Source organism: Sylvia atricapilla, chromosome 3 (assembly GCF_009819655.1).
Source record: "Sylvia atricapilla isolate bSylAtr1 chromosome 3, bSylAtr1.pri, whole genome shotgun sequence".
Taxonomy (NCBI): Eukaryota; Metazoa; Chordata; class Aves; order Passeriformes; family Sylviidae; genus Sylvia; species Sylvia atricapilla.
The window spans coordinates 44,691,566-44,707,255 of record NC_089142.1 but is presented as its reverse complement, the minus strand read 5'-3'; the positions used below and the strand labels follow the sequence as shown (position 1 = coordinate 44,707,255).

General features: G+C 39.7%; 1 protein-coding gene across 3 annotated transcripts in view; it reads right to left on the bottom strand.

Moving 5' to 3' along the window:
- Window positions 1-6,452: 6,452 nt before the first annotated feature.
- AFG1L (AFG1 like ATPase) overlaps window positions 6,453-15,690 on the bottom strand; it is a 62,984-nt gene continuing 53,746 nt past the window's right edge. For all 3 annotated transcript variants that reach the window (XM_066315222.1, XM_066315224.1, XM_066315223.1), the window contains 3 exons: window positions 9,756-9,896; window positions 7,969-8,082; window positions 6,453-7,242 (listed from right to left, as the gene is read on the bottom strand). In XM_066315222.1, the coding sequence (XP_066171319.1) occupies window positions 7,111-7,242; window positions 7,969-8,082; window positions 9,756-9,896 (387 nt within the window). In that variant the 3' untranslated portion in view covers window positions 6,453-7,110. The remainder of the gene's footprint in view (window positions 7,243-7,968; window positions 8,083-9,755; window positions 9,897-15,690) is intronic.

The window sequence follows — 15,690 nt, the reverse complement described above, 5'->3', positions numbered from 1 at the left end:
TCCCAGGATGAGGAGCGCTCTTCACTGACAAGAGATGGACACCTTGGGGATTGCTCGTCTCTGAGAGGAAATGGATCAGGGCAACACAAGAGAAGCATCCACTGGACAAAGCTGCAAAGATTGGCAAAACCTGCTCTTGAAAAATTTCAGAAGAGGCAGCAAAGCTAAGAGACGTGTTTTTGAGCAGAATTTCTAATTAAACCCTGACAGCTTACTGCTGCAGGATGTTTGAAGGAAAAACGGGATCTTAAATTGATCTGGAGAAGGGTCCAGTGTTTCCATGAGTGACAAGTCATGCAGCCATTATTGAGGGTGAAGCCTCTTCCTTCACAATCCTGTATGAATCTGTAATGGGAGAGTAAGACATCTCATTCTGGATGCTCTGCTCAAACACTGGATACCACAATGCTGCAAGCAAGATACTGGAGCAAGTTGGTTGCTTGACTGTCAGTATTACAATATCCCTCCTCAAGAAATAGGAAAATATAATGTTAGCAGTAAAAGGTATAGAAATAGGCCCAAAGTTTAATGGCTACCTAAAAATTTTACACCCCTGACTTCTCAAGTCTGAACTGTGAAACACTGCTTACTGTTTGCCAGCAAAGAACTGCCTGTCTCTCCATGGCATCCATGGAGAGGTCCCGTGCTGCAGCACTGCTCTCCCATTCTCAGTGCTCAGAAGTGCTCCTTCAGGGCACTTGCACTGGGGAGCTGCAGTGATCCTCAGACTCTCCCAGCCTTTCAGTGTGGGGTTTTTTTGCCAGCCTACATGTTGACTGCTTCCCTGGGCAATTTTCCAAGCTGTGCAAAATCTGTAACAACTAACCACGGAACTAATTGGCTGACAGCAAAAGCGCATCTTGAACAGAAAGAATCCCAAATTACGGAGAGGGGGAAAAGCACTTTAATTGTGGTTTGCATACAGATATTTTGTCTCACCCTCAAGTTGTTGGAGCAAGGAGCCTAAGAGGTGGGAAAAAGAGTTCCAAACCCAAAAATTAGGGCTGCTGGCAGCAGTAACAGAAGCAGACAAGTCTAAACTACTTCTGGAGGAGGACCTTTCTGACAAGCCCTGGATATTCCAACCCAAAAACTGAACCACGTGTAAGGCAATGGCCACAGCTCATACAGGCAACCAAGTGCCCAGAAACTGGCAGTGCTACCAGTCCAGGTTTGCCCTTTGGACACAGAGGTTCAAGAAAAAACAATGACACTAAGTCATGAAGATCAAAGGGCTAGAGCACCTCTCCTGTGAAGACAGGCTGAGAGAGGTGAGGTTGTTCAGCCTGGAGAAGGTTCCAGGGAGACCTTGCAGCACCTTCCAGTACCTAAAGAGCACTGCAAGAGACATGGAGAAGGACTTTTTACAAGGGTATGTAGTGACAGAACAAGGGAATGGCTTTAAACTGAAAGAGGGAGGGCTTAGAGAGGCTATTAGGAATAAATTCTTTACTGTGAGGGTGGTGAGGCATTGGAACAGAGAAACATTTCCCAGAGCAGCTGTGGATGTCCCATCCCTGGCAGTGTTCCCAGGCAGGTTGGAATAAGGCCTTGAGCAACCTGGTCTAGTGGGAGGTGTCCCTGCCCATGGCAAGGGAGGTTGGGATTAGATGATTTTAAAAGTCCATTTCAACCCCTTAACATACTATTATTCTAATTAACAGTGGAACACATACCTAAAAATATGTGAGAACACATATCTAAAAAAATCCAGAACTCATATCTAAAAATAGCATGAATAAGTGACAAGTTTATGAAATCTGGATTTATTAATTTTTATTACAAGATAAATTCTTCTCAAAGAACAGATGGATTTGACAGTGTTCAGTTTGTAATAGATTAGATTCAAAATGACATATTTTAAAAAAAAATTTCTCTGTATACAAGGAAAATCCCAACAGAATTTACAAAGCCACAGTATTTCACATGTATAGGATCTGAGATTGTTACAAATCTTATAGGAAATTTGTTGTTACAAGTAAAATTACACAAATCTTTTTTTTTTCTTTAAATAGATTCTTAAAATAGATGCATTATTTAAAACAAAATCACTACAAAGAGGCACGTGGTGTTTAGAGGATTAATTCTGTAACCCAAACAAGGAGACTAATCCACTCTGAGTAGATAAATTATTTTTTGCACTATTTACATACTTTACTGAAGTATTTTCATCCCAGAGCCTCAGCAAGCATCTTAGAATATTAATGAGAAAAGCCTGGCAGCATGCCAGTTAGCAAGTAAGAAAGTCACATCATTCCCATTTTATCAACAGGGAAACTGAGGCACCAGGTGTATTCAGATCCTGGCAACTGCAGCAAGAAAAATCCTGAATCTTAAGTTTTGTTAGCCACGTCTTGATGGAGAGACTGTTCTTCCTCCTTGTCACATGGCTGGTGACTCTGCCGGGCACTGTTTGAAACCTGGTCAGTTGCTTTTTTTCATGTTTAGATTGCTGTAAAATAGGTGAAATCTATCCAGCTGTAGTGTCATCATGAACACCATTACTAAAAGAAAAGCCATTAATGGTTTTCCTTTCCAGATCAAAAACCAGCAACAGCAAAAAGTGCATCTTCAATCCCTCCAAAGCCTTTGGAAGGCTGTCTTGTTCTACCCAAAATACTGCAATTGTTCCCTCACTCTGCACAGTAACAAATACTGAAAACCAGTAACTTTGAAAGACAGAATTGCACTACTTATTATTAAAAAAAAAAAAAAAAAAAAAAAAAAAAAGTAGCTATATTTTTGGGCATTGTGAACATTCTTTGGTCAATCAACTATTTGAAAGAAGTTAGTTGAGAGATTCTCAGCCAGGACATGACCTTTACAAACATGAAGTGTTTCACATGGTCCATAATCCCCAGGATTTTACTTCCTATGATAGCAAAATACTATACCACACCACTAAAGGTCACTTGAAAAGACCTTTAAAAATAACTTATCAATAATGTCTGCTGAACGACTGAAGGAAATAAAAACTTGTTGCAGACATGAGATTATGTGAATTCACAAGTTAAGAAAAACCTAAAAAGCCAGGCCTTAAACTCTGGATAGAAGCACAGATCCAGCAATTTTTTAAGGCTTTTATGGAGCGTGCATAATTTAGTCCCAGGCATCTCACTCTTTACATTTTGGCAAATACAACATCTTCACGTGGGAATACTCACGGACTGCTGCTGTCTCACAGCAGCAGGAGCAGCAAGGCAGCAGGGGACAGGACAGCTGGGAGCACAGGTGGCCCAGCACCCTGGGGCATAACAGAACTACTCTCATCCATGGTGTCCAGTGAGATTCTGGCCGGCACCAGAATCACCTACCTTTCCTGGAAGGTAACTGGTCTGACCCCAGAAGCAGCACCCCCAACTCAGCACTGGAAAAAGGCTTTATACATCCTACAGCATCATAAAATAAGCAAATAGGGCCTCACTTTCTTCAGGGAAGTAGATGGGAATAAATATGCTGCTCCTGTGGTTACGGGGGCACGCTCTGCCCTGGTGTCTGGGCTGGCTGAGAAACCTGTCCAATAAATTTCTCCTTGTGGACCTGACCCAAAAGTGGCAAATCTTCCTCTGCAGCAAAATCACAAATACAGCACAGTATAGTCTTTTGGCCTCCAAAAGACTTCTGGAATCTTCCCCATCTCTTTCCCTCAATTATTGCTGGTACCTACCAGGGACTTCCAACAGACAAATTCCTTGCTAGCCAAGGAAAGACTGCATTATTGTTTTACTTGGCAACATGTCCCAGAAGCAGTGCTGTCTCTGGAAACTTTTGGGAACTTCCCTGCTGTGTTTTCACAAGACCTAACCTATATCCTTAGATGCTTTCAGTGGCACATCAGTCCCATTTAGGAGCTTCCAAATACCTGGGGTATCTGAGTTTGGGGTGTGCACTCAGACTGCAGAAAAGCCTCAATACCGATTTCCAAAGGAGCACCAGTTTGAACACAGACAGGGATCCTATGGTTAAAGGAGTGTCATCATCACCCACACAGACTGTGGACAAACACCTCACTTCCCTGGCCTGAGACAGTCTCTATGGGAATGAAGAACCTGCCAGCACTTTCTCTCCCGTATGTCCCAGACATGTCATCTCTGTTCTGCAAGATTACACATTTCCCCTGTACCACCTGATAGAGAAGGACATACAGGCTAAACATATAAACAGTTTTTAAAGAATGTAAATAAATATCCAGATGCAAAGTGCCTTAGGTTATCTACCACCATCTCCCATTTTCCCACAACACATTCTGGTTCAAGGCAGGAGGCATTTGAATGCTACTCAAAAAAAGTCAAGGCTGAAGCCTCAGGAAAGTTATCAGCAGAGTCCCAGGCTGGTAAGTATAGAGTGCTATGTATAAATACAGAAACACACACGCTTAAATTATATATATTAGTTTTATCTAGATTTATATATACATGTATAAATCAAATATACATATGTGTTTGTATATACAGACACACATGCATGAATGTCAATAGTCCCTCAGTTGAGAAACCTAATCCAAATCTCTGAAAGCATACAGCAATTATTTGGATAATTCTTAAGTACAAGCAATGTATTCTGATTGGAGTTTTCATAAATATGCATTAAAATTCTCCAAATTCTCCATGTCCTCCTTGTGGGAATAATAATATAGCTCCATGAGCTGCAAACTATAAATATAGGCTTTTAAAATTACTTGAAGAGCAGGTATAGCCAGTGTAAGTAACTTCCAGAACAAACAGAAGGGATGAGAATAGAAAACCAGACTTAAACATGTAGCTCCCTAACAAAAGTGTGTGCACAGGACCTCTCCAGCCCTCCCTGCTGCCCAGAAGGCCCTTTTAGAAGCTTTCTGTAATTGTGGGAGACAATCTGGTAACAGAGAAAGGTCATATGGCAAAATCCAAGACAACCTCTTAAATTTGGGGACAATGTGTTATATATCTCCTCCCAGGGAAATGAGGGCAATCATTTCAGTCCATCTACATGTTTTTTTCTACTCAAAGTTTCTAAATATGCTCTTAAGATTACTTTATAAAAATACACAATAAGCCAATACACACAATACCATGTTTTGTTTCAGTCAGATTAAAATCAAGAATGACACCACTGCATCTTTAACTAAAATAGAGTTTCCAGCTACAAACATGAGGATGGGTGATGTGTCTTGAGGTATCAATTACTATCCTATCTTTTCCATAGAACACATTCCTATGGTAACATGATGAACTGCCTCAATAATACTGAGTACTGCTCCCCCCAGGAGGAGATCAGGGCAGGTGTGTTAGCAGCAGTGGAAGGTTTGGTGTAGAAGAAGCCTAAAAAAATTCAGGGTAGAGACATCACTGGTATAGTGGCATTACATCCAGGCTTGCAAGAACCACAAAATTAAAGATGAACTTGCACTTATTTGTTATAGCATAGCCTATCTTATCAAGGTGTCTTTTCCCATCCATTACTTAGATGTTAATCCTGTACAGATTCAAGTACCTTAAAGCTCCTCCTCAGGGTTCTCTCTTGGTTAAAACCATTAGCTTTCAATGAACCACACTGAGCAACAGTATAATTAAAGCAAACTCTTAGAGCCTGAATGTCAACACACAGCTAGATTCAGAGAATAGAAAAAACCTCCAAACCAGAACATACTACAGAGGAGTTCCAGGATACTAGCATGGACAGTATCAAGAGATTCTTGAAGAAAGCATTTGATTTTTCTTTTGTGCAAGCAGCATTGTACATCACAGAAGCAGTGCATAAACAGTGAAGTGCCCACTTCATGTGACATCCTGAAATGACTCTGCATAGCCCATTAACTTTGTCTGTAGACCAATTCTCCAGAAAAAAATCTAATCCCATTAAACTTCCTGAACATCAAAGTTGTATTTTAGAGAATCATTAGGGTTGGAAAAAAATTCTTAAGATTATTGAGTCCAACTTCTGTCCAAACATCACTCTATCAAATAAACCACAGCACTAAATGCCATGTCCAACAATTTCTTAAACACTTCCAGGGATGGTGACTCCACCACCACGCTGAGCAGCCTGTTCAGCGTGCTTGACAGTGCTTTCAATGAAGAAATTCTTCCTCATGTCCAACCTGAATCTCCCCGGGAGCAGCTTGAGGCTGTGTCCTCTCATCCTGTGACTGGTTGCCTGGGAGAAGAGTCCAACCCTCACCTCATTACAGCCTCCTTTCAGGGAGCTGTAGAGCAATAAGGACACCTGAGCCTCCTTTTCTCCAGGCTAAACAACCCCAGCTCCCTCAGCTGCTGCTCACAGGACTTGTGCTCCAGACCTTCACCAGCCTCACTGCCCTTCTCTGGACCCGCTCCAGCCCCTCAGTGTCCTTCGTGTAGTGAGAGGCCCAGACTGGACACAGCACTCAAAGTGAGGCCTCACCAGTGCAGGTACAGGGGAAAATGCCTGCCCTGGTCCTGCTGGCCACACCATCCTTGATGATCCAGGCTAGGGTACCATTGGCCTTCTTGGCCACCTGAGCACAGCTGGCTCATGTTCTGTTGACCAGCACCCCCAGGTCCTTTTTCCCTGGGCAGCTTTCCAGCCACTCTGCCCCAGCCTGTGGCGCTGTCTGGGGTTGTTGTGACCCAAGGGCAGGACCCAGCATTGTAGAACCTCACAAAATTGGCCTCAGCCCACTGATCCAGCCTGTCCAGATCCCTCTGCAGAGCCCTCCAGCCCTCCTGCAGATCAACACTAGCACCCGACTTGCCATCATCCGTGAACTTACTGTGGCTGCACTTTGATCCCCTCGCCCATACCATGGATAAAGATATTGAAGAGGGCTGGCCCCAATACTGAGCCCTGGGGAACCCCACTGGTGACCAGCCACGAGCTGGATGTAATTCCATTCACACCACTGTGTGGACACAGACATCCAGACAGGTTTAAAGAATAAATGAATGCAAAATTTCACATATCCACACACTGGTGGTACAGAAAAATAACTGAGACCTCATGTCTTAAACTCATAAAACCATTGATGAAAAAAAACATGGTCCAGATGATAAAGTGCAATTATTATTCAAGTTGTGCTAAAAAGCTTTCCAGTGCTTTTCCAAAGCTTTTCCAATTTTTCTTCTTGGTGATTTGATTTAATTCAACTTCTAATTATGTTTTTTTGCTTCTGTCCCCATCATTCCAGTACTGTTCAGTCTGCATCTCTGTGAGCCGTGAGAGAGTGCGCTGAAAGGCAAAGATTTCCTCTTCTCCTGTAAACATGGAGAGTCCTTTGGCAGAATCCTACATCAATACACAAAAACAGTACCACACACCTGTGAGACTCACGGCTGTACTGAAGTGCATCCTGTCTAATTCCTAAGGCTCAGTGCTTTACAGACTTTGACAGCAGCATGCCACCAAAAATTAAAACTAATGTCCAAAATTAAAAGAAAAGTACCTATTTCACCTAGGTAATTCCCTGAAAGAATATAGCAAAAAGAATAATTTGGTTTTAAAGCAACACAATAACAGGTTAATCATCTAGTTTTCCTTTTTTGTTCATTAATTGTACACTGATTTAAACAAATTATTTTAAAAGTCATTTGCAGTAACTGAGGTACAGGTAAAAAATGAGAATAAGAAACATGCAAAGTAGTATTGTTTATGAGGACTTGTGAGGTTGTTCTGTAGTCTAGGAAGAGGTAGAACAAACCGTCTTTTATTTCTGTATTTTAAATGTAAACGCTAAACTGAAATCAGCATTTTCATATATAGCTGAACAGATACAGCGATTAATATTCAAAATTACTCTAAAACTTACACAAAAGGGTTCTACAGATAGTGACATTTTCTTTGACTATGAATAAGTAGCACAACATGTAATTATAAGAGTGACAGATACACTGCAAAAAAAGCAGCAAATCATTAGTTAAATGTTTTCTTGATTCCCCCTCCTAAAATGCTGCTGCAATTATGAGACTAAACCAAATTTTGTTACAAAAGGGAGATGATGTTAAAATCACGTACCTGGCTCAAGTCCAAATCATCCATCAACACTCTGTTGTCCTGCACTTCCCCACTGTCATGTCCCATCAGGAACAAGCTTTGGAGAGGAGCTGCCGCAGAACAGATAATGCGCACCTGACACGAGGAGAACAGGCCACAACAGTATCATCACTTGGGCTTCACAGGAACAGGATAAAATACATCATCTATGCACAGCAGACTTCAAGTTAAAACATCAGGTTTTTTTCCCCAGTGTTTTAACCTTACAGGATCTTTTTCTCCATAACAACTGATGTAACTTTTATTCAGAGAACGGAAGAACTGTGCTGTCAAATACTCAGAGTACCTGCTACACAGGCAATGAGTTCGCCATAAAGTTTACTTCCTAAAGTAACAGCTGTATAGTAAGCAGTGCTTACTTTTCACCCATAGTGAGAGCCCTCTCAGTGGATAGATACACTACACTGTTTAAAGAATACTTAAATTCCAAATTTCCCAGAAGCCTTTCTTGCCTTCATCTATGCTACTCCAGTTAGTTATTTGCTAGTAAAAATAATGATGCTGTTTTCATGTCTGCTGGGAGGAGATACAGCATGCAGTGAGAGATGTGGGCTGCAGTGAAGACAGACTGAACTAACACCACAGAAGGAGACTCTTGTTGAGAGCATGCAGGCAAGATGTTTGCGTTGTGGACAGACATCCACAAATATACTCAGGTATTTTTTCCCAGCAACTTTTGATGGGAATTTAACACTTGTGTTTTTCCTATGGAGGAAGTAATAGAAAGTGACTGCTTGCAATTCTTAATGACAGCACAAACACAGAGCAGACCATCCCCCTATTTCTAACACATCAGTTTAATATTAGCGTACCGTCTTAGCAAATGTCCACTTCCAAACCATAACACATAAAGAATCTGGATAATTTGAGTGACACTGATTTGAATCTGGCCAATTTGAATGAGACTACTCCTACACTGAGTTAGTTCAATACCTCGCTGAGTTGGGGCCTTTCTGATCAACAACTCATGCCAGAACATTCTTGATAACAACCGACCTCAACTGACACTTCCCAACTGCAAAAATGTTTAAGTGTGTGCAAATATAATCACATAGAGGATAGTGTTTCAAATCCTGCATCACTTTAAAAAAAAAAATCACCTTAAACAGGAACTTCCCTTTTAGTTATGCTGATTTTGTTTCCATGATTGAAATCTCTGTAAATCCACATGAAGTGCTGCATTTATCATTATTATTCCATGCGCAATTCTGCAATCTAATGTAAAGCCTACAGTGACTGTTTCCTTTAAATTTTATGATGTAATTGTGCTATTAACTCCTCCTTCCTGATCAAAAAGGCACTGATTCCTGACCAACTGCCCCTACAGATTAAAATGTAAAAAACTCCATTTCACTCCAGCACAGTTGGCAGCACAATCCATCATTATTAAAATAATGATATGGCTTCTGTTGTTTTCCTGGGTTAGGAAAGAACATCCCCATTCAAAAAAGGCAAATGAGCTCAGGCATATATTTATGCTCATGCTTAATACTCATAGAAACCAAAAAAGCCCATCTGTTTATTTGCCTGTATTGCAATAGGACCACTTTTTTTTTTTTTTTTTTTTTTTTTTTTTTTTTTTGTGTGTGTGTGTGAAGCTGGGAGGGTGTTTCTTTGCAGTGCTAGTTCATTCTGCTTATGTTTTCTAAACCATTACTACAGCAAGCTTTATTTCAAACCAATAGTAACAGTCAGTTTTAGGACTCCCAATATTATTTGTATGCATATAGGAAAGGCTTGGTTCTCACCTTATGCTCATAAAAGGTATCAATAAGAGTAATGAAACGACGAGTTTGTGTCCTTTTTGCTATTGTAAGAAGTGGTATGTCATGAACAAACACTGTATCAAAATGCTTTGATATTTCCAAATAGTCGCTGGCTCCAAGAGGCTGAAACAAAACAAACCATAAGCAATGGAAACCCATGATAGAATGACACATAAACATTGTACCTGGACATACTACAGTAACAGAAGAGAGCTGTAAAGTCCTGATCATATTTTTATTCCATTGTATCTCACTTGAGGAATGCTCGGTTGCCCTTAGGAACATAGGTACATGTGGGTGTTCATACTGCTGGCTTTTCATGAACAATTAGAGTTAAAAATGTGGCTCTTCTGCATCCAGACAACATTATGATCTCTCTCTTACAACCTCAAATAAAATAATCACTATAAACCATAATCTATAGAAGACATGTGATTTCAACCTAAAGCATAAATAATTTGAATAGCTATTAGGATGCTTTCCAGCAGCAAGATTTTTAATTGCAAATTCATAGGCTAGTTACTAAATCCTAAGTAGGCCTGCATTTAGTTCACCCAGGACTAACCCAGACTGAATAAATCTTATATTTTAAGTACAGAAAACAAGAGGAAACAGACAAAACTACAATTATGCAGCAGTTCCTTTGTTCATGGTTTCTCCTGTAATGATGAAATAAAAATCTTCAAGAAGAACCCATTAGTTTCTCTTCCTGTATCTAAACCATCAACAGAAAATATGCACAAATAGTAGTAGCTCATTCAAGTACATTCCTCTAAAATTACATTTTCATTACATGGAAGGTATTTTTTTCTGCAAGATCTATCCTATCAGTACCACAGGCACTACTTTATCATGAGCTATTAAAATTCGTACTCCTGAACTCGTTCCATCAGTTTTACTTGTACAAATACTTTAGAATCTTGTCTACAGCCACTGCAGAGAACAAGTTCAGCAGCATTTTGTGTGGTCACAATTTCCTTTCCAGCTAATGACAGGTACCATGTGCTGTACCAAGTATAATACTGTTATAAAGCACTGCAATACTGCTATTACCTTAAAACCAGTAAATACAAAATATTTTCTCTAACTGAAATTGTGAGACTAATTTGTTGTAGGCCACATGTAACTTCTTACCTAGAACCCTTCTGCAAGAAGTTATTTTAAGCAATTATTAATAGCTGCTCATGAACAGGACTTCGGGTTTTGTTTAGATGCTAGAATAAAAAAACTTGTAGAAATGGTCTCTCACAAGTACAGGAGAGAGAAGCCGTGATGGCATTCCAGAAGTTCTTCTGAAAATTAATGGGAATAAGCTAACCTTCCAAGCAGATTATTGAGGCCTCTCATTCTCCACCAGCCCTCCCACTTACTTGAATCACCCTGCACACAACTTCCCTGTAGCATCTATGAAAAAGAATTATTACAAAAACTTTCCATTCTTTTGAGCCATGTTTAAGAGTAGTATATGCTACATTCTCCCCTTAGAATTAGATTTAAAGCTTATTTTCTCCCTCCATTTCAGTCCCCTAGTTACTACTATGGACTCGTTCATCAGAAACCAAAAACTCATTATCATGAGGGCCACCAGCAAAGCTTCCTGCAACACCTCTGGAAAAAACAAAATCTTATCTAGATAAACCAGAGTAGCTGAACTCAAAATGTTTTGATGAAATAAAGCAGGGAGAGGTTGAAGAAAGAAAAGGAACTGATGGATGGAAACAACACAGTGCTAACTCACTGGACACCTAGCCACCAGAGAGACATGATACCTCTGGACAGCCAAAGTATCAAATGCAAAAGAAAACAATGGGAGCACTAAAAGCAACACAACCACGATGCTGCCAGAGATTTTAAGATTAGTGATAAAACAAATAGTTTAGGTAAGGGTAATTTTATTCCTTAGAACTTAGGACTGGAGTACTGTTAAGCACAGAGATCAAGTATGCCTGCATGATGAGTACCTGCAAGGGAGAACAGCAGTACATGAGAAAGGTTAAGAATTTCTCATGTCTCCCCTTAGGTAAGAAATTACAGACATTGTTCTTCCATCACATGAAGAGCCCAGCAGTCTTCCCCTGAGACCCAAAACCCTGAGGACTTGTTCTGCCCTGCCCCAGTGTGGCACACTTTATCAAACAAACTATACCAATACACTCTCCTCGTCTCAAAGTATCAGATACTCAAAGCTGATTCCTAAAATAAATAAATATATAACTAAAAATGAAAGGATTCAAACTTCTGCAAAGAGGGAAAACTGAAGTGCCCAACTAATGAGCTATACAGCTAAGAACTTGGTGGGTACCTAGTTTGGTGGATATCCAAACAGGAGAATAGAAAACCTGGGTAGTGAGAAGGAAGAAACAGGCAAAAGACAAAAATAAGGCTAATGCATTTCAAGTGGGAAGAATGGAAGATGTAATACTTATACTGCTTTTCATACAGACGTAAGATCATGGTTCATGGAAGGTTACAATATTCATCTTTATCAGTCAAACAGGAATTCAATCTATTTCAGCAGCGCAAAAAGCAAGCAATTCAAGAATTCCTCTAATTAAGGGCATAAAAGGCATATCATTTCAAGCTTTAACAAGAACTTCTGAAATGTCTACACCAACACTAAGTGATAATATTCTGTAAATGTTGGCAGAAATGTGCCTTTTGAGACTCCAAAATCTTACACTTGGAAAGATCTGAGTCTAGCAGCATGAGTACTTTATTAGAGTAAATTTGGTACCTCCCTGACAAGACTGAAGTCTAGTGAGACACAACTGAAATGCCAATTCCGTCATTCTGCTGTTACATATGGCTCAGCTGATGTGAGCTGTAGTCCCTTACATAGAGGAGTTCTCAAAACTCCCTGCTTTTGGAATTTAGAGACAGTCCTGGAGATAAAAGACAAAGCTTTTAATCTTATTCCTAACATGACTTACTCTCATCTTGGGAAGTCCTCTAATTTCCTTCTGTCTTAGTGTAAAAAGTGGAACCACTAGCAAATTTGCAAATGCTCTGGTGACAGATTAAAGCCCTTTTTGGTATACCTCTGACCTTGCTATTGGCCCAGTTTCTATGCTCTCTGTACTTGCTTCAAAGCTGGTCTAACCCACCAGCTCACTCAAAATGCTCCAAATGTAAGAGACCAAGATGCAGGGGCACCCTGACAGCTTCTCAACTCATATTCTCACTGCCCTGCTGCCCCCCAAACCTGGCACGAGGCTGGCACAAGCACGCACACACGACCTCTGCCACACAGGAACAGAGATGGGGATATGGCTTCAAGACCAGACTGCGCCATTGCTGGAGGCTCTGGCTGTACCATCCATGTACAGAAGCTCCATCGAGGAACAAATGTCTGCTGTTCCAGCAGCCCACAGCCCTCCCTTCACCTTCACAGCACTGTCTTACTGCCCTCAGGCCCTTTTTCCTGCTCCTTGCAGCAAGCACTGGCTGGGTCCCCACTGCCAGCAACACCAGCTCACACTAGGTAATGAGACTAAAGGCACACTGTTTTAGACACATAGCACTGTCCTCTGTATAACCCTCCTGGGCTGAAATTTATTTTGTGAATCTCAACCAATCATAGAAAGTATTTCCCTATAGTTAGCAGCATACATGAAGGTATTTCTTCCTCTGAAGTTGCTAAAGAAGCCACAAATCCTCCTAACATTGATACATATATATGTAATCCTCTTACTAAAAGTTTAGCCTGATTAATCTCATCCTCTGAATAACACTGCAAAAAATAACTTCATTTGGTGTGTGTTTCTGGTACTGTCTGATCTCTTTTGTTCCATCGATTATTGACCAAAACTCAACTGAAGAACAGTAAGACATTTATGCAATGACTGTCACTTACCATTTGTTACCAGCTCTTTCACATGCTATAATATTATTTTAAAAACTCAAAACATTAACAGGTAAGAATCTTTTTTATGGTATTATTGTTCCAGCATGTGTATAATACTGTAAAATTGTTGTGGATTTTTGTCATTAGCTCTGATGCCAAGAGTCAGTATTTTACAGGCTAATGCAAAACGCATTAGCACTAACACAGGCTACACTCCTGGAAAAGTGTTTACTCCACTTCAACCCGCTTGACTGAGTTCTCACCTTCATTTGTTTTTGTTTCTCTGTCTACTTAATGCATTTTCAGCTATCATCATCTCAGTTCAAGTAGTATGCTTATTATTTGGAGCTCTCTGTGGGCTGTTGTAGTCATCTCCTGTTTCTATTATATAGTCCATTTAATTATAGTATAAAGCATCTTTTTTTCTTTGTTGACTCATCCGTGGCCCAGTGTATCACCTTTCAGAGATTGTCTAAAGAATACAGAATGTTTTACATATGATAGAAAAGGGTATGTCATCTCAATATATATATATTTTTGTTGATGTTGCAAGATATTCCAGGACCAGTTCCAGCCAATCCCAAAGCCTCATGATTGACAGTAGCTATAATTTTGTGCAGACACTCTTAACACTCCAAAACTTCCTATAGGCAACACCCAGTTTAAGACCAGATAATACTTACTTACAACTTAATCATTAAGTATAAACAAAGAAAATATAAAGCTCTGTTGTTTGCAAATGAACAACACACTATCACTAGTGAGGCTCATAAAACACAGCACTGAGATAATGTGTCAAGATCATAATTCCAAGAAAGGAATAGAAAAAGGCAAGGCATGATTTATGATGCCACAGCATGCTAAAGTTTAAATAAAAATGTGAAAAGGTAGGGCATTACTAACTTGGTTAAAAAATTTAAAGCTACTGATGGCAGTGCAAATCACAGAACCATAGAACAGTATGGATTTGATGATCCCTTAAAGATCATCTAGCTCCAACCAGGAGAGCAGGAACCTAAGATCTGTAAACCCTGGAGTGAAAGATATTTTTTGTATCAACACAGTTTCTTCTCAGGTAGTCACACCACAGAATCCTGTTAAGAAGTAATTTTACTTGTTCTTACAGCAAAAGTTTTTTAGTCACATTTTTCACAGTGGAAAGTTGTATCAGATCTTTGCTCTTCTTAAGCTTAAGATCTTAAGCTTCTCAAGCTTAAGAAGATGCTTGTAATTTCCTGTTCTTTTATTTATTCATGTATTTATTTAAACAATGTGCTCAAAGCTGGCTGAATATTGGAAGCATGGAAAAGGCATGTTTCTGCTCTAAAAGCTCTCACTGCTAAGTTTCCAGTTCCAGCTCCAAAGTACAGCATTATCAATGAAAGGGTCTCCAAAAATAGTTAAGGCTTTAAAAATTTATAGGTCTATTTAAATATTTACACTTACTGTTAAGATTTCAAAACTATGATCAAAAAAGCTTTGAAAAAAGAGAGATACATTCAAGAATTTAAGAAACAAAAACAAAACAAAAAACCAAAACCCAAACTAACTCACCAACCAAACAAAAAAGGGCAAACCCTTAAAACTCCAATCAGCTTCAAACATCTTGTATTACCTGGTCTATACAGCACAGGATCTAAACCCTCAAGGTTTATGCAGCTTTCACTGAAAGGAGTGCTCTCTAAAAATTAAGCTCTGATACACATAAAATATAAAACAGAAAGGTGCTTTGACTAACAATGTAACTGTGTTGCAATATTTCCACCTGAAGTAAGTTTCTTGAGTATGTTTTATAAAAAAATCCTTGAGAATAAGATAAGGCAAATATTTGAGGGGGTGAGGAACCTGATTAAATCCTTGAAGCAAATGTAGCTAATAAAAGAGAGACTCTCAGTCTAGAACCTAAGCTGCAAAAACCAATCTCTTAGGAGTAAAACTTAAGATCACAAACTAAGGAAAGCTCTGATTCTAAAAGGTTACTGGAAATAGTGCTTGCCTGTGGTATGTTTATTTACACCTATACCTGACAATCCTACAATTCTAAAGATGACATGAAATTATACTGAAGATACA